The 18,739-nt window shown below is 41.6% G+C and overlaps 1 protein-coding gene across 2 annotated transcripts in view; it reads left to right on the top strand.

Moving 5' to 3' along the window:
* TAF4B (TATA-box binding protein associated factor 4b) overlaps window positions 1-18,040 on the top strand; it is a 56,591-nt gene extending 38,551 nt beyond the window's left edge. For both annotated transcript variants that reach the window (XM_028737118.2, XM_028737117.2), the window contains exons 14-15: window positions 5,605-5,712; window positions 14,327-18,040. In XM_028737118.2, coding sequence (XP_028592951.2) covers window positions 5,605-5,712; window positions 14,327-14,470 — 252 coding nt within the window. In that variant the 3' untranslated portion in view covers window positions 14,471-18,040. The remainder of the gene's footprint in view (window positions 1-5,604; window positions 5,713-14,326) is intronic.
* Window positions 18,041-18,739: the final 699 nt, after the last annotated feature.

Below are 18,739 nucleotides of genomic sequence, written 5' to 3'. Positions count from 1 at the left end.
GTGTATAGGGGCGAGCTGTGGTTTTGTGGCCTGTGCCAGCCAGATCTGTGTAGGGATTGCAGGGGGGTGCAGCATCCGGAGGTGCCACCATGGTTTGGCTACTGGATGGTGTCTGTAATTTATCTGTGGAGAGGGTCTGGGTTTGGGTCTGGTGTGGTTGATTGGTGATGGCGTTCTGTGTGCCTCTGGATCTGGTGTCAGTTTTTGTGGGGAGGGCTAATTTCCAGATGTCTGGCAAGCCTATATATATAGGATTACAACTCCCATCACCCCTACCTTTTTGGATTACAACTCCCATCACCCCTACCTAGCAGGACCAGTGGTCAGGGATGATGGGAACTGTAGTCCAAAAACAGCTGGAGACCCAAGTTTGGGAAACACTGTGCTAGACAGTAAATTGAACTTTTTGACAACAAAGGTCTAAAAGAGAGCAGGAAGATTGCAGAGTCCATATGTGAATATTATAGGGTGTAAAATGGTGTTTGGTTTTATTGCATTTTTCATCTTGTGTTCCGTATTTTTTGCCCTATAGGACGCGCATATATATATATATATATATACATACATGAGAACAAATTCCTATACCCCACAAATAACCCAGAGATGCATTTTAAATAAAATCACACATTCTACTCATGTAAAAACACGCTGATTCCCAGACCATCCGCAGGCTGGATTTAGAAGGTGATTAGGCCGGATCTGGCCCCCAGGCCTTTGTTTGCCTACCCATGATACAGTGTTTAAGTGTTGCTGGACCACTTGGGAAAAGTGGCCACAATATGTAAGGGGAAAGTTGCTTGGAAATTTCAGCACTTGCATCTGCCTTCAAAAGATGAAACTTCTCAAATGAGGGGATTATTTAAAGGAAGTTGAAGGGGTGGGTCAGACCTCTTCAGGCAGCTTTGAAGTTTCTTTTAAATCACTGCAGTAGTACTACAGACTAGAATGGTGATGAACAAGTGCCAAGAAGATTCAAGCAGGCATAAATGCCAAGGTCAAGGAAGCTATAAATGGGAAGAAGGGTTCCTTAAAAAATAGAAGTCTTATCCAAATGAGGGGGGAAATTCTCATAAATGAGCATAAACTGAAGCAAGCAAAGAAGTAATTTGAGAAGCTGATGGCTGAATACATTCTTTCTTAAAAATAAATCAGGAACAGGAAAAGCTGCTAAGCCAGTGTTTCCCAAACTTGGGTCTCCAGCTGTTTTTGGATTACAACTCCCATCACCCCTACCTAGCAGGACCAGTGGTCAGGGATGATGGGAACTGTAGTCCAAAAACAGCTGGAGATCCAAGTTTGGGAAACACTGTGCTAGACAGTAAGTTGAACTTTTTGACAACAAAGGTCTAAAAGAGAGCAGGAAGATTGCAGAGTCCATATGTGAATATTATAGGGTGTAAAATGGTGTTTGGTTTTATTGCATTTTTCATCTTGTGTACCGTATTTTTCGCCCCATAGGACGCACCTAGCTTTGGAGGGGGGAAATAAAAAAAAAATATTTTCCCCCCAGGCGCGGGGGAAGCCCAAGCTTCCCCCGACCCCAGCCCACAGAACAGGCAGCTCTCCGCAAGCCTTGGGAGACAGTCGCGACTTCCCACCGGGCTCCCACTGCTTGCGGATATCTGCCTGAAGCCCAAACCAGGTCGGGGAACAGCGGGAAGGTGCGCTGCTTCTCCCCGCCGCCAGCGTCCAAACCAGGTTGGGGAACTGAAGCCCAGGGCGCGCTGTGCAGCGCGCCCCAGGCTTCGAAATGCAGGCTGCTATCCGCAAGCCTAGGGAGCCCGACGGGAACTCCCGCGGGCTCCCAAGGCTTGCTGAGAGCTTCCTGAAGCATGGAGAGCGCGAGGGGTCGGTGCGCACCGACCCCTCTCACTCTCCAGGCTTCAGCGAAAGCCTGCATTCGCCCCATAGGACGCACATACATTTCCCCTTCATTTTTGGAGGGGGAAAAGTGCGTCCCATAGGGCAAAAAATACGGTATTTGTTTGGGGTTGTTTTTGTGTGTGTGTGTCGTGTGTGTGTGGTTTTTTTTTTTTAGAATGGTAGAGCTAGAAGGGACTTTGGAGATCTAGTCCAACCCCGTGCCTAAAAGCAGGACATACAGCATCCCTGATGGATGCCTGCTCACTTTTGCTTAAGCACCTCCAGCAAAGGAGAGCCCACCAACTCCCAAGACAGTTTGTTCCACTGTTAGTGGGGCAGCTGTTGCTATTAGGAAGTTTCTCCTAACGCTTAGTCGAAATCACCTTCCCTGCAATTTCCACCTATTATTTCTAGCACTGCTCTTCTGGAGCACCAGAGAACAAGTCTGCTCAATCTTCTGTGTGACAGGTCTTCATATAGTTCAGCCATGTACAACACGTCAATTGCGAGACCTCGGTGGACTGTGAGGTTGTTTCTGGTCGATCGCAGGGCCTTTCTCTGAGCAGCGCATGCGGGGAGATGGAGGGAGGCACGAGGGAGGTGGGGGGAGGTCTGTGTGATGCTGCTGGAAGAGGGGAGGTGGGTTTAGCCTGGCTTTCTCAATGGGGAAGGGGGCAGCTGCCAGAGACAGAGGGAGGCACAAGGAGGAGCTGCTTGGGAAGGCTCCCTTTGATGGGGGCAGGGAGAGAAGCAGTGAAGGAGAATCACGGAGCAAGGAAGCAACTCAGAAGGGAAAGAGTTAACAGGGGGGGAGAGAAGCTGGCTCCTCAGATCTGTGCAAACTAATATAAAAATATAGTTTGACTTTTCTCACTTGTTTAGTTACTTTTCCATCTAGTAACTACAGTGGTACCTTGGGTTAAGTACTAAATTCATTCTGAAGGTCCGTACTTAACCTGAAACTGTTCTCAACCTGAGATAGCACTTTAGCTAATGGGGCCTCCCACAGCCGCCGCATCACCACTGTGCAATTTCTGTTCTCATCCTGAAGCAAAGTTCTTAACCTGAAGCACAATTTCTGGGTTAGCGGAGTCTGTAACCTGAAGCGTCTGTAACCCGAGGTACCACTGTATTTGGATCTGTCATAATGATATCCAAACATAGCTACTATATCTGTGAAATAAAGATCCATTTATTTATTTAACTTAAATGACTTTGGAGGGTGGTAGATCACTGCCAGTTTTTGATACTTGTTGGTAGATCGCAACCAACTTTAGGTTCGATGTGCCTGATATATTTGAAGGCCACTATCCTCTTTCTCCATTATACTCTCTTCAAGCTAAACATACTCAGTTCTTTGAACAGTTCATTATGGACATGGTTTCCAAGCCTTTTGTCCTGGTTGCCTATTGGACACATGACAGGTTTTTTCCAAAGGCCTCCTTAAAATGTGACACCCAGACATAACACAGTTCTCAGTTTGGAGAATAAAGTAGGTATACATTTTCCAATAAAACCTTCCATCAGTCCATGAAAGCCACATAGTAGCCTTTGTTCCTATAAACTCTCAACTGCAGTAGTTCTTTTTGTGGGCTGTTTGCTGTCCCACATGAGAATGCACCAAGTCAGATTTGCACACCATGTAAAACTGCACAGTTCAAAATCGGGATTGAAAGTTCAAGTAGATGAGACAAGAGGGAAGCGCATACAAGCCTGAAACTTTCCATGTCTCATTCATGCCAATCAGAGATTAGTTTCCCATTGCATCTGACCTGAACTAATGTCACTCGTTTTACATATCAAATGGCATGACAGGTGGTAATAGGTGCAACAGTCATTGGATAGTTTAGTTGCATTTGAATCTCCTGTTGGAAGGGCAACATGGAGAGGAATTCTGCTGGCTAAATTTTGAGCCTACGAGGGCAAAAGGTTTCAAACAAGCTTCCCTTGAATGTAAAATGGCACTTGAAGTCTGTTTGGGGCCTTCACTGCCCTCTGGAATATATTACTTCTGTACCTATCAGGTGGATAATGCTTGCTCTGTACCATAGTGAAGTAGATAATTCTTTCTGTTTATTAAAGCACATTAAGTATTCAGAATGCCCTGGTGCATGGGCAAAATAAAACAACAGTTCAGGTGACCATCAACTGTCTAGCATCTGGAGAGTTTAAGCCTGCACCATCAAAAGCAACAAGTCAATGTACTTCTTCCTAAACTAAAATACTTGCCCTTCCTACTTGTACTGAAATGTGGTGGTGGTGGGGTGTGTGTGCGCGCGCGTGTGTGTCTGCAAGTTTTATGAAAGTGGAAAAATCCAATTTCTGTGAGATGGTAAGGAAATCTTTTCTTAAAACTGAACAGGAGAACAGAGCAGTTTCCCCTTCTTAAAAATTGCTTCATGTGATTACAGCTATGCTGCAAATGCCATTTCACCATTGGGAAGGGCTTAAAAAAAATGTGCCTCCACTTTATTTGCGCTTCAGGTCAGATTAACTAAAATGGTTATTGTGTCACCTAGAAACTCCTGACTGCTTCAAGACCAGACTTTTAAAAAACCTATATATTATTATTAAAAAGGCCAGCAGCAACAAAGACCATTTTACAATTTCTGCAACGTTTTCATAGCAATTTGATCTTTACACAGGTTTTTAAAAAAATCTTTGTACTTGTAGCAGATGGAAAAATCGAAGAAGGGAAAATGGGCTTGAAATGCTTTCTGGTTGGCTTCTGATCTCAAGACTTGTCCCTTCTGAGCAAATATATAGTAGTGTTGAGAAGTCTATAGAGTACTAGTCTTGAGACTTGGTGGGACATTGCTTCATCTGGTTAACGGATAAGTAACATATCTATCCTGTGGTTCTCCAGATGTTTTGGATTCCCAGCTCCCATACTCGCTGGCAATTGGCCATGTTGGCCAGGGCTGATGGCAGTTGCAACAACATTGGGAGTGCATGTAGCTATCCCTGCTGTAAGCTGCTATAGCTGAATTAATCCCTCGAGGCAGTTGTTTGGGGTGTAAAGGCATATGGGGGCTGGTTCACATAGCACAACTGTCTGTCTGCAACATGCAGTAAACTTATTTTTGTGAATTGGCCATGGCAGATTTAACAGGTTGGAACTTGATACCTCCTGTGCAATACTTCTCAGTAGAAGTGATTCATATATTTGGATCTTGTCACAGTGCAGAGTTCTCAAGTATCTTACATGTATGTATTTGTGACCTGGTGCTAAGAGATGTATGTGGTGGCTACAGAGTACCAACCTGCAATGCTCTAGCCATCTCAGCCTATTACAAATAGCATCCAGAATGAGGTTTAGGTAAATATTCATAAATCAAAACTGCTTCCTGCAAGACGGAGGAAACATAAGCTAAAATAGTATTATAGATTCTTTCAGAATAAATTGTATTTTTAATAAAGGAAATGGAGAATGGGATGGTTAATTTTACAGAGATTATTACATACTTAAATGTCCCATGGCAAATGTCCCAATAAATGGCAAATGTCCCAATGAAGTATGGATTTTTTTCAAAACAAATGTATGTCCCTAAATATGCTTCTTGTTGAACCTTTTTACTGCTATACAAATGGGAGAACAAGCAAACAAGAACATGCTCAGTCATGAATTTCTAACTGTAGAAGACTGGCCAAGGCTAAGACTAACTGACTCAAGTTGAGCGGTGACTTCCAGGGTACTGCAGACCAACCTACTCATAACTTCCTCTTTTCTTCCTAAATTAGTTGCAGCAATTAGAACTTGCACAAATGCAGCAAATGGAGGCTAACCATGCAGCTCTGGCAGCCATTGGGCCAAGAAAAAAGAGGCCACTGGATTCATCCGGACTGGAGGTATGTGCAGTAACCCTTCTTGGTTTAATATCTTCCAGCTGAACTGTGTTTCTGTTTTGTATATTGTTGGAATTTCACGCGACTTGATATTTATCAGTTTTATCGGCAATGAAGCAGCCCCTTGGCACCCAGAGAAGTTCTGCATGATTATGAGTTGTGTTCTGTAAAGGAGTGGTGTTTTACTGTAGTAAAACGTAGCATGAGGACAAGGGTGGCTAGTGTCTTTTCCGTTGGCTGTGGTTGTGCAAATGTCACGGGCATCATTTGGATGATATCTAAGGCAAGCCTCAAGTCTTTCCCCACCTATCTTGGATGTCTCACAGCATTTCAGAACTCTCATCCTGAATCTCATCTCTCTCTCTCTCTCTCTCTCTCTCTCTCTCTCTCTCTCTCTCTCTCTCTCTCTAAGTTCCCGAATAATGAAAGAAAATCCATTTGCTCTTGTTATCCCACCTGCTTCTGCATGATGGTGAATGGAAAGTTCCTGGGTTTCCGTCAGTTGAGAACTCTTCTTCTGCCTAACTATTTTGGTTGCTGTTAAGTCTTGATATAAAACGGATATTTAAAAAAAGCAAGAATGATCATCTGAATACATTTCACCTCCCACACATTATAAAACTAGCCAGCTATTTCAAAGAAATTTAGAAGTTCACTTGAAATACCTATTTGCCTTTGCTAACATGGCGTACTCCCGATAAAGTTGGACTGGAGCACCCATTGCCTGCAAATGGAGGGCAGCCACGCGGGATGTTTAAAACCAATGGCTGTTCCCTAGCAATGTTGCCCAGAATTTTAAGGATGTTCAGGGGACAAGTGAGCTCTGGTATGATACTTTGCTTCTCAGGGCAAGTATGGTGGAATAAAATTTTGACTAGCCAACAAAAGTGAATCAGTCCACCAACAGGGATATTATCTTGCCTTTGAGCTTGGGTGTGTGCCTTGAAATTTTAATAAATTAGTGGCTATCTTCTTGCAGCCTGTAGAATGAGCTTTTATCTACCTTAATTACTGCTAAAAGATTTAAAATCATGAGCTTGGTATAACAACTTTCCCAGGTCCCTCCCTTAACCATTCGGCTTTCATTAGGTAAATCATGGTGTTTACTATTAAGTAGGTGAAGGCTACAGCAGAGCAAGGTAGTAATTATTCTTAGCTTTTACTTTTCTATAATTCTAGAGGATAATATAATGGCTGCCCCTTAGACATATTCTTGCTGTCACTGATGCTGTTCCTACCTTATTAAACACTTGTGCTGTAACCCTACATAACACTAGATGAAAATGCCAGTGGCAATAGAGTTATACATCAGAACAATAGCATCCAACATTTTGTGCAACATAAAGGGAAGCACTCATTAAGGCATGCTATGCCTACACTTTGCATCTTTATAAGGGTGTCTATAAAATATGCAGCAAGTCACATTTGGTTTCTAAGCACCTATGAGTGATGCTCCAAACATAGCAGAGGTGGGGGACCTGTAGATGTTGATGGACTCCAACTCCCACCATCCTGGCCTTTGGTCACATTGGAAAGGACCTATGGGAGCTGGAGTCCAACAACATCTGGAGGCATGCAGGACGCATATCCCTGCACTACAGAAATTAATCCAGGTTGGCCAGAGTGGACTTTCAACAGGGAGAGACAACCAACTGCAGCTCACAATGTTGCGTTAAGACTTAACAGTTTTAGGTGTATGAAGAATATATTTTGGTATTTACCTACAAAAAAAGTAACATGACCCAAGGTGAATATTTGAGAGTGATGGGGCCTGCTTTCTTGAATATAATTTTGCCAAGTAATTTGAGACAGGCCATAACTTTAATATCACTAGATATGGGAGTGGGAGAATATTGCCACCAATATTTGCCAGCCCATGCTGCAGAGGCTTAGATTTCTAACCATGAGAGGAAGAGTGGCATGTGTTGTAACATTATTTACAGTACACAAATCACTGGGAGCTTTAATCTTTTACATAGATGCTGGGACTTCCTGTGCAAATTCCTTTTTTGTTTGTTGGATATTAGAGTGCTAAAGGGTCCAGTCGCTAAGCAGTTTGTTCCAACCAGTGTTGAAGTGTCCTGGTTCTTTGCTGGGGTTTAGAAATGGTGAGGTGTATTGTAAATGGATCTGAAGAGTTATGACTATAAAGTAGTTTTTAAATCAAATAATCTCTGAGAAATCTTTTTTTTTTTTATAGAAGCAGAATGCTTGCAGTATACGCATAACAAGGAAAGCAAAACATCCTGATGAGTAAACAGTGTTCTGTTCAGAGATGAAAGGATGGCCTTGAAATGGAAGAATATGGCTTGGGGGCCTGTACACACTAGGAATCACCAAAAGCATATTTTGAGAAAACATGTCTAATTTAAATATGTAGAACTATATCCATCGAGTGCAAAGATACTTATTTTCTAAAGCTGTTAAATGTCAAAGAGCTTAAGCAGTTTGACACACATCTGACCATTTCCAGTTATTTATCTTTCTAGAAGTATTAAATAAAACTAGTGGTAATGCACCAGAAGGATGCATTTAATTCATATATACACAGTTATATGGATAGCTAAAGCATCTTTTTTTTTGGGGGGGGGAGTGAACTAGTTTATGTGGCTCATGCCCCTCCCAACGTGCCAAGTGTTTTGGGTAGACATCTCCTGGGAAGGTTGCCATTATTACCTGAGGGCCAGGTCACTTTTTCCAGACTTCTCCTTGGCACTTTCCTGTGAAAGCAATTAAACTCTGTCCAAGGAAGTCTTCCCATTCATTGCCACATATAGAACATTAGTTGGTGGTGACGTTCCAATCCCAGGGTTCCTATGAGTACCCTGTTCTGTCTTGATGCTGCCATATTGACTGCATAAGCCTGGACACTCTTCTCCTGAAGATTAGAGGTTTGATGCAAGATTTACCTTTCAATTTGATTCTTCAGAAATCACATTTGCAGCACTGTGCCTAGTTGTTCATATCTATGTGAAATAGGGTTGATAGCTATCTCTTCGGTACCAGTGTGTGCACCATACCTGACACTACTGGTGCCTTGGCAAAAACTATGGGGACAACCAGGTTGTTGCCATGATTGTGGAGCTAATGTTCTGTACTCCTTAACACAGGCACAGGGTAGCTAGAAAGAAACTTGTGTCTTCGTAACAGCTCAAGCCCCCTTAAGTGCTGACTCTCATGGTTGTGGAATAATGCACAAATTGACTGACTTTCAGCTAATTGTGCAGACAAATGTATGTTCTAGGGCAGGGCTGTGGAACCTACTGCTGCTTCATCATCCTTGACCGTAGGGCATGCAGGCTGGGCTGATAGGAATTGTAGTCCAACAGCCTCTGGAGGATTGCAGATTCCTTACTCCTGGTTCAGAAGCTTGTCAGCTTCCTTGACTAGCATGCTGACTGAGCCCCTTCAATTGTAAGTGCTTTGTGCATCTTGAGACTCTCTGTAACTGAGACACGGTCTCATTGGAAGAGACTAGGAAGCAACAAATGTGTTGTATGTCACATCTGTCAGTGGATGGTGGAGTTTCAGTTTTATCTCTGAATTTCGTAGAAGGTTGTCAGTTTGGGCCACACTCACGACGGCAGATGTTTGCCTGTAAATTGGCTAAAATATTCTAGGCTGCCATTTATAGGTTTAAGCAGTGCAGCTCACAGGCCCATAGAATGCCATTCCTGTACAGAGATGAACTTAATTATTTTCTTGTGTGAAAGATATCTGCAATTTAAATGACTAATTGTATTGTAGCTCTGGGCTAAACATATTGATAACACAAACGTTGATGACATGTGAAGGGTCAAGAGTTTTATAATTTAGTTGATGATATATTGCCTAAAATGATGTGGCAAAGAGCCAGAATATTTCAGTTTAATAATCGTCTATTAAGTTAACATGACACATTTTGTACAGTATTTGTTACCTCCAGGTACAGATTAAGGATCTGATGCAGCCACAGATAGTGACATGTAAGCATGAATCTTGGGCATAATCATGAGTAAACTGACACTACATTTCCAGTAATTTGTCTCAATATGTAAAACACTCCTTTGGTTACATTTGAAAGGACTTGTAGAAATGTCACAATGTAAGTTGAGGGGAGGAAAGCTACACAACAGAATATTAATACCTAGTCTCTTGCAGATCTTTGACAGTTTAGTGAAGTTCCAGCATGAGTGAAGATAATTGGATCATAAACATACACATTTATTCCTAAATTGTTCAAGTGAAAACATGTCTGTCATGCCATGAGGTGTCCCAAGAGTTCTCATTCTCCTTTTTAAAAATCAAAAGTGCTGTATAGTATTTTCATTTACTTATTTTACTGTCAGAGAGCTGTCTTGGAGACTTTTTCATCCCAGTAAGAAATAGAAGGTCAACTGAAGTTCTTTCTAAGTGTTCAATATGGCACATTGATGGAGCATCTCACAGTGGTGCTGTGGGCACTTGACCTGTAGAAGAAGAAGAAAAAAAAGCAGAATTCTCTGGTTTGAAGCATGTTTTCCACTTTACAATCTCTTGGCAACTGAAGTTCGTTCCATTTTCAGAATTCTGGTTTCATTGTGAAATCCTAACCATGCATTGGCTAATAAAAACCTTAAAGGGAGTTGTCTTACATGCGATTTCTACTGGTTTTATTTTATATTTTTAAAAAGCCAGTGTAGGTTTAAAACTTTTTCAAAAAACAAAATGCAGCACAGCATAAGGTTGTCATATTTCAAAAAGTTAAAAATCCAGACACAAAAGCTGTTGAGCTTTTTTTGTATTGTTTCATTTGGCCAAAGCTTGCTGTGTAGATTTCTCATGAGAATATTCTGCAATTGACTTGATGGGGAGAGTGAAAGAAATTCCACTGTTTGGCTAACTCAAGCTTATCTGCCAACGGTAAATGAGAAACAAGGGTGGATCTCTTACCTGGCGTGACTTCATTACATGTATGTATTGTACATGCATAAGAAAACATTATATAAATGCTTTTGGAACAAATTGCAGAACCTTTAAATTTAATGCTCATTCTTCTGATCGTCTCTTGAGAATGGATACTATATAATTGTATTTTTGCCCCTTGAGTATTTCTTGGACCAGTGATGATTAGCTTAGTCCATCAACCATGTAACATTATTGCTAACGTCTGTTAACTTTGTATTTGTCATGCTAACTATTGAAAGAATGCAGCAAATTATAGGCTGGATTCAAGGGAGGATGGTGTCTGTGATACGACTCATCAGCTTTCATATACAGCAGCAGGAAAAACGAAAACCTTGCTACAGCTTCACATTCTCACAATGTGGAAAAGTACACTTTTATTTATTAAATTTGTATCCTACCCTGCCGCCCAAAGGAGGCCAGAGCAACAAACATCAAAATGTTAAACAATACAATTTAAAGTGAAATGAAAACATACTTTAAACAATCTAAAAACATTTTAAAGCAATTAAAGCATCTAAAAAACATAACACGCATACCAGCTTAAACCAGAGACCAATCTGGTTTTGTATATTATTGGGGGGGGGGGAGCCCTAGATAGGATTTTGCATGACAGTTCTTTTATTTTGGCACATAATGAAAGGCTTGGATAAGTCTCCCAGATTTTATGCCAATCTTCCATTTAGAGTTCAGTTTGCACATCTGTTTCCAAATTCTACATGTAAGCTAAAAGCTATATGGGCTATTGTGTGCATTTGATTAAGTTATCATATTTATCTATTTCATAAAAATATTTCTAGACTGCCCCTCATATAAAATATTGGGGGTGTATGCATCAACATTTAGAAGTACAATAAAACATAATATAAAAGAAAGACAATACAAAATAATCATAAAAATGACGGGCTCATCCTGACAAAGTTTAAACAACTCCACACCCAGTGTGGGAGAAGCTCAAATCTGTTGAGAGAGACTCAAGTGTTGCTTGGTTAAATAGATGTTGGAGGAAAACTTCACTTAACCTTAACCATAAACTCGTGGCCAGTAAAAAAAGAGGCGATGGTACTCTGTTTCATCACAAAAAAGGCGCTGCTTATATTTGTGCTTTGTGAGACAACACGTGAATGCTACAAATTCAGTACAGTGGTACCTCGGGTTACATACGCTTCAGGTTACATAAGTTTCAGGTTACAGACACCACTAACCCAGAAATATTACCTCGGGTTAAGAACTTTGCTTCAGGATGAGAACAGAAATCGTGCAGCAGTGGTGTGGCCACAGCAGGAGGCCCCATTAGCTAAAGTGGTGCTTCAGGTTAAGAACAGTTTCAGGTTAAGAACGGACCTCCGGAACAAATTAAGTTCTTAACTCGAGGTACCACTGTACTTTGAACAGAAGAGAATACATGGGGAAGATATGTAAATTACTGGGCAAGCTTGTCTCCAGTGGTATGAGTAGTCTACTTATTGGGCCTGTGAAAGAGAGGTTAAAATGAAGGCAACACAAAAAGCAGGACAGATATAATAACCAAGGGTTATATGGTCAGTAAAAACTTGAGATGACAGGGAGAGTCAAGTTAAATTATGCTGGGACTGGTTTACGGCATGTACGTACATGTTCAGACACTCTCCTCAGATTTACAACAGAGTGATTTATTTTAATCCCTAAGTAATTGCAGCCAGCACCTTCAAACATGGAAGCAGTGGAAGAGGTTTCGGAGCAAAGGGTGTAACATATGCTTCAGAAATTATGCCGTGTATTAAGTAACTGCGAAGAACTAGGGCAGGCAGTCTTTCTCCATTATCTTAATCTACAGAGAAAATCAAGAGAATTGTTTGCATGGTTTAGGGTTGGCATCGGGGGAGAGCAGGGCTCTTGTGCTTTGAACCGCTGTGTGGCAGGCAGAAATTGAACAGGTGAAGTCCTTTCTAGTATGGAAATGCAATTATTACTGTTTTGTCAGAAACATTGCTTGCTTGCACTTGGCTCCTAATTTATGTTTGTCACCTTCACCCCATGCAACGGAGGATGTAGATTTGCATATGATTATAAGCATACACAAATATGTGTGCTCTTTTGTGAATATGGCAAAACCCATAATCCACATATGTTGTACTGGTTTAAGAAAATCGAAAACAACCCCCTCATGCTTGCCCTCAGGTTGAAAAGATTCCCCACCCTCGCAGTGCACACTAACCCACAAGGAAGCCCCACTGAACTCGAACATCTGAGTAAACCTTACATGGGCTCAAGCTATGACTGTTCTCAAGGGTGGAGAGATGGATCCAGATATGGCGATTGCTCATGGGGAATTTTGAGGTTTTTGTCCTTTACACTTTGTTTTTCAAAGGGCTACATGAGAATGAACAGGTTTGTGTGTGAATGCTCAGTTTTAAGCCCTCTAAGCTGGTCTCTGTTTAGAAAGTAAATACTTTCCCCTCCCTAAAGTTCTTTGACTTCTGAAGGACATGGCTATTGGATTGCTGAGGAATCCCCTGAGGCTTGTTTCATTTGTAATAATGCCTTGAGCTTTCTGCTGCATCCTGTTGGAGTGACCTCCTCTTCAACCCTGTAGTGGCAGCTGTGCTACAAAGCTAGCCCCCCCCCCCCCCGCTTCCCCTCCCCGTAAGGGGTTGTCTTACTTTGAACTGTGACCCTTTTGTGTCTTACCAAGGCAAGAGGGACCTCTCTCTCTCTCCCTGTACATGGCCACAATATTTCTCCCATGCCTATTTTATTCCAAGCCATTGAACAAATGGAAAGCTTCAAAACGATGGCATTCTTATTTCAGTTTTCAGCTGGTGTTGTCTTGTATCATGTTAGCAGAAGAAAGTCTTTTTTGGGGGGAAAGAAAGCAGGTATCAACTTAAGTCTGTTTGCTGATGTCAAAGTAGTAGCAGTAGCACTTCCTATGGATATATTTCATGCCAATCGCCAAGCATTTAAATGTGTTGGCTTACCTTATATTGTTTCCCTACTTTCTAAGCGAGTCTAAAATTCTTTTGTTCTATATCCTTAAGGTGGTTTGGATTAAATAAAAAAATATTTCTGTCCCACTTAATGCAGCTAATGTTAATAATAACAATATTTTATATGCTGCCCATCTGACAGGGTTGCCCAGCCACTCTGGGTGGCTTCCAGCAATAATGAAACCATATACTAAGGTTATATGGTCAGTTTTAAAAGCAGCGTGAGATAGCTTGACATGAAGCCTAAGAAGGTGTTTGCTGTTCTCCTAAAAGTGAAAGAGGCTCTGGCTACCCCATGACCCCTAGGAAAGTTCTATATGCTACCAATGGAGGAGCAGCACATGGGCCGTCACACCTTAAACATCTGGGTATTGATAATGGGACCTCTCCAATAGATCTTAAGGCTGGGGTGGAATTTTTTGAGGTCTCCTTTCGGATGTTCAGGACCAGGCCATTTAAGAGCTTTATCCTATTTTTTCCTGAAGACTCTGAACACAATACTTTGAGAAACGGGGCTCAGCATACTGAATTGCATGTGTTTCCTGCAAAGAGAGCTGTGCCCCGTCAAGTAATCGCTGGCATGGGAGACCTCTAAAGTTAGGGCAAATAATGAGGGGTGAAGCTCATGCAGTATAAGATCCTATTGGAGTTGCACTTACGTTGTACAGTGAGTTTTATTTATTTTTAATGACTACTCACCTTTCCTTTCCTTTCTCCTGTTCTAGGGCTTAAACAGATCACCCAGCCTTGCGAAACCAAATCTTCATCCACGAATAACACGCATCTGCCTCAGGGACTTGATATTCTGTATGGAACAAGAAAAGGAGCTGAAGCACTCTCTAGCCTTGTACCGAGCCCTTCTGAAGTAACGGCTAGGCAGTTTGCGTTTTGGCTTGCCAGCATTTGTTGCCAAAGAACACCTGTTTGCACTATCTTGAAACCTTGGTTTACAGTGATCACCTGTTTCCTTTTCCTTTTTTCTTAAATGAAGGGAACCACCTAGAACAGTCTACTGGGTGGTTACTAGAAACATGTATGCTGCCTGAATGCACTGGAGACAGAAGGCTTCAGGAGCCTGCGAAGTTCAGTATAAGCGACACTTGTGTCAGTATTTCAATCTGCAATATTATCCCATGAATATTGTGCCTTGTAATGCTGCAGTTGGGGAAGGGTGGTATGACGAATGTATTTAATCACAAGCCAGCAGGCAAGCAGCTTGCTAGTGTGTTGCCTACAGGATTCAACCTCGCTAGCTGTCCTAGTTTTTAGAGTTCGCTATAGCTAGCTGGAAGAGAAACCACTTGGGAGCAAGCCAAAGAAGTGCCAAAATGAGATCTGCAATCTATTGCCTCCAAAGAAAGGGGGACTTCCCAGTGGCATGGCTTGTGCTGCCACTACTACTGGACACATGAAGCAAGCTGGAACTGTAAGAGTTCGGGCGAGCAGCTTTTGGAAATGTAGTTGCCGAAATCTGAAAGGCAAATCTGGTGGAAGACTTAACACAGGCCGATTGCCCTTTCCATTCCATTTCCAGCATAACAATGACTTTGGATGTGTTCGGTTTTGCATCTGTGCAGACTTTAAAGCAGGGAGCTATCTTGGAGGCTCTTGCAGTGTGGAACACTGCTTTATGTAAAGTATAGAATATAATTATTTGATCTCCTGCTTCCTACATTATGGGAATCAAAGAGCAGACATATAATTATCAGGGATTTGATCTTAAACTGGAAGTTTGGATGCGATTCCAAAATCCAATTAATAGAAAAATTCTGCTGTGGCATTTTGTGGAAAGCACAAAACTTTGCAAGGAGCTGAAGTGATCGTTCTGGTGGATCACTGGTGGATCGTTCTGTACTCCTCTCTTTAGAGAGCCTGCTGGTTTGCCTGCAGTGAATCACTCCAGAAGAAGTTGGTTGTGGAGAGCCATATGAAGACACCTTTTGCACTTTTCTACAAATTCTGCACTACCCTGTGCACATAATGTATAACATTGGGTGTATACTGGGATGGGTAAGAGATAGCAGCTGAATGTCTTTACCATTAAAGTCTTTATTTTTAAAGGCTTTCAAAGCTTTTGGGTATGCCACCTTACAAATTGGGGAAACCGTCTAACTTAAGACACCAGGACTACTGCAGAATGTTGAGAGGCTCTAATCTAGTTAGTTTCTCTGTTAGAAAAACTGAACTAAGTTAGTTAAACCTACACAGTGAATTATTTGTGTGTGTGAAACGTCAGCAAGATACTGGTGGGATAAGGCAGACAGACAGAAGAAGAAAGATAATTGTATAATAAAATGCATAGCTTTACTATTTATGTAAAGTACAGCATTTCCCCGGTTGTGTATTCAGTCTTACTGACAGATGTTTAAAATTATTTTAAATACTGCATTAAAATAACTATTTTATTACAAATGTTAAAGAGTATTTACTCCATCAAACATCAGAGATGGCATTATTGCATCCAGCACAGTTGTCATGAAGAGCTAGCTGTCAGCACATCAAAGCAGAATGTCCGCAATAGCAGAGAATACTTCAAGAATATAGCTCAATATTTGCATATAGCTTGTGTTAAGCATTTTTGTCTGCACTGTTCACATGTAAGGTGGGAGTTGGGGTCTTTTTCCTCAAAAGTGCATGTGTGAGAAGTGAAACTGGCCTTTCCCCCCCCTCTCCCCCATCCCATTTAATTACATTTATATCCTGCCTCTCATCAAGGAACTCCCTCTCCTCCAGGCAGTCTCTCATCCAGGCCCTGACCAGACTCAGACCTGCTTAGCTTCTGCAAGGTAACTGCACCATGTGCCCTCAAACTAGACATGTAAGGGCTTTATGCAATTATCTCATTACCTAGCTCACCTTTGGTATTGGAACTGAGCTGCAGAAAAATGGCTTGAAAGCAGCAGAACACCGTAAGATAAGGGTAGATGAGTGTTGCCATTTGTGAACTTATATGACTGCCCCACACATCTAGTTTGATTTGTTGTTATTAATGAGAACCAGTGTATATGATAGCCTTCCTCCCATGGAAGCCCAGGAGAAAGGAGGCATTAAGCATATTTTCTGTCACCTTATAACATCGTAAGCCAAGCCAGTAATCCCCAAACATTGCAATAGAGGTGGGCAAGTGTGCTGTGTGAAATTGTGCCCTGTGAGCCCTGAAGGTACCCATTGATAAAGGCTGCTTGCTGCAGCTCTGCACTATTGGCTCTTCTAACCTTCCAGTTGTTCTTTGTGAGTAGGTAATCCCTTATGCCAGGGACGGGGAATCAGCGATCCTCCAAATTTTTCTTGACTCCCAACTCTGTACTCCTAGGGATGTCATTCCCCTGAACGTGAACATTCTGATCTAGTTGTTTAAATTCTTCTTGTGGGTGTTCTTAATGTTTTGATGGGACCGTATTTAAATTACATATGGATACAGTTCCATCAAAGCATTAAAAGCACCCACAATTAAAATATACAGTGAAACAAACCTGCTAAAAGTATAGGGTTTAAAACAAGATCAGAATGTTCAAGTTCAGAGGAATGTTTATCGAAACAGGTGTGTCTTCAAGATTTAGAAAAATCCCCCTACCAATAAGGCTGCCTGTATTTCTGCAAGGAGGACATTCCACAACACTGGTGTCACCAGTGCAAAATGCCTCTGTGCCTCTGATTTTAATGTACCTTAACTACCAGATATTGGAGGAAACCAATCATGTTGGGTCAGAGGTGTATCTCAAAACACCAGTTGTTTCCACTGATTATGTTCGGGCTTAGTCCAAGTCCTTTCCTGGTGGCAACTTTGTTAATTATCAAACCTTTTAAATTGTGGACTGACAGGTTGTTCAGATAGGGATAACTAGTTTACTCCTTGATGCTGCAATTTAAGCAGATAAACTTACCTCCAATAACAGCAGTAACTTTCATTTGGAGGTCCTGGGACTTGATTTGCTCGGGTCTGAATAGGATGACTACAAAGATTCCCAAAATCTCTTTATTAGCTGACATTGTTATGGGTTCCTTGCTATAGCCAGAGGGTTGGTCCTGCGGTCAGCTAGCGTTTCTTAATGTTAGGAGCTTCTACAAATCCATTAGGTGTAGATATAAAACAAATTTTGAAAAGGGAGCTGCTAGATGAGAAAATGGGCTTGCTTGCTTCTAGGATTGGATAGTCCAGCAGCTGAGATTTGTTTCTTTAATGGGAGAGCAGCTGGATGAACTTGGACGATCCTACACTTGGCCCTTTGAATCAACCATTTTGTGGTGTCAGCTTAATTTGTTCATGCCCAAATTTAACAGTTGCAGCAGAATCCTATGCCTGTTTACTCAGAAAATCCCAGTGCTCAATAGGATGTGCTCCCTAGTATGTTTCTATTTCTCTCACCTGCTTTTGTATTTTTTTTAAAAATAGGTTGCTCATTAAATCTATGCTTTCTGTGAACCCCTTTGAGCCCTTCTTTACAGGTGGAAAAGGCAAGGTATGAATGAATGAGCAAATTATATGTGTAGGCTTGCAACCTTTGTCCTAAATATGGTACTAGGTTTGTGCAGGAATAGCTCTGAATGCATAAAATCCTATTTAAAGGGACTTGTTTTCTGATTCCTGTGACCTTTCTTCTTCTGCAAAACATCTTGGTGTTTTCATTGCCTGAGGATACCCAATGATGGATATCCGAAAACAACTATTGCTGCAGATTTTTTATTTTTTTATTTTTATGTGAAGCCCTTGGGGACTCTATAAACCTATCCCTTAGGAAGAAGTGGCATATTGCTACCAAACTTGGAAGTGGTTGCTTTAAATTCCAAGTCAAATATTGTTTTTTTCTCTCCTCCTCAGACTTGTGGAAAGCTCTTTGAGTGGAACATTTAAATACTTCTGATGCTACTGAAACTACAGTAAAAACCTGGTGTTCCTAGTTGAGGACTAGTCCCCAACCCTGGTTAACTCAAAAAAGAGGTTTGAAAATCCCCTTACAAGCAAAGCAAGCCTACCCACTAGCAGGAGATGAAGACAGTCGAGATAGTATCTTAGCTGAAAAAATGTACAAAGGGGGTTAATCTGGGGAACTCATGTGGGAAAACAGCTAAAGCTACTGAGATCTGTTATAGACATTAAGGTGACCTTTGAAGAGGAAGCTTGGGATTGAGGAGTGCAG

Source organism: Podarcis muralis, chromosome 8 (assembly GCF_964188315.1).
Source record: "Podarcis muralis chromosome 8, rPodMur119.hap1.1, whole genome shotgun sequence".
NCBI classification, from domain to species: domain Eukaryota; kingdom Metazoa; phylum Chordata; class Lepidosauria; order Squamata; family Lacertidae; genus Podarcis; species Podarcis muralis.
Note: the sequence above shows the minus strand (reverse complement) of the source record. Positions and strands in the feature narration are given on the sequence as shown.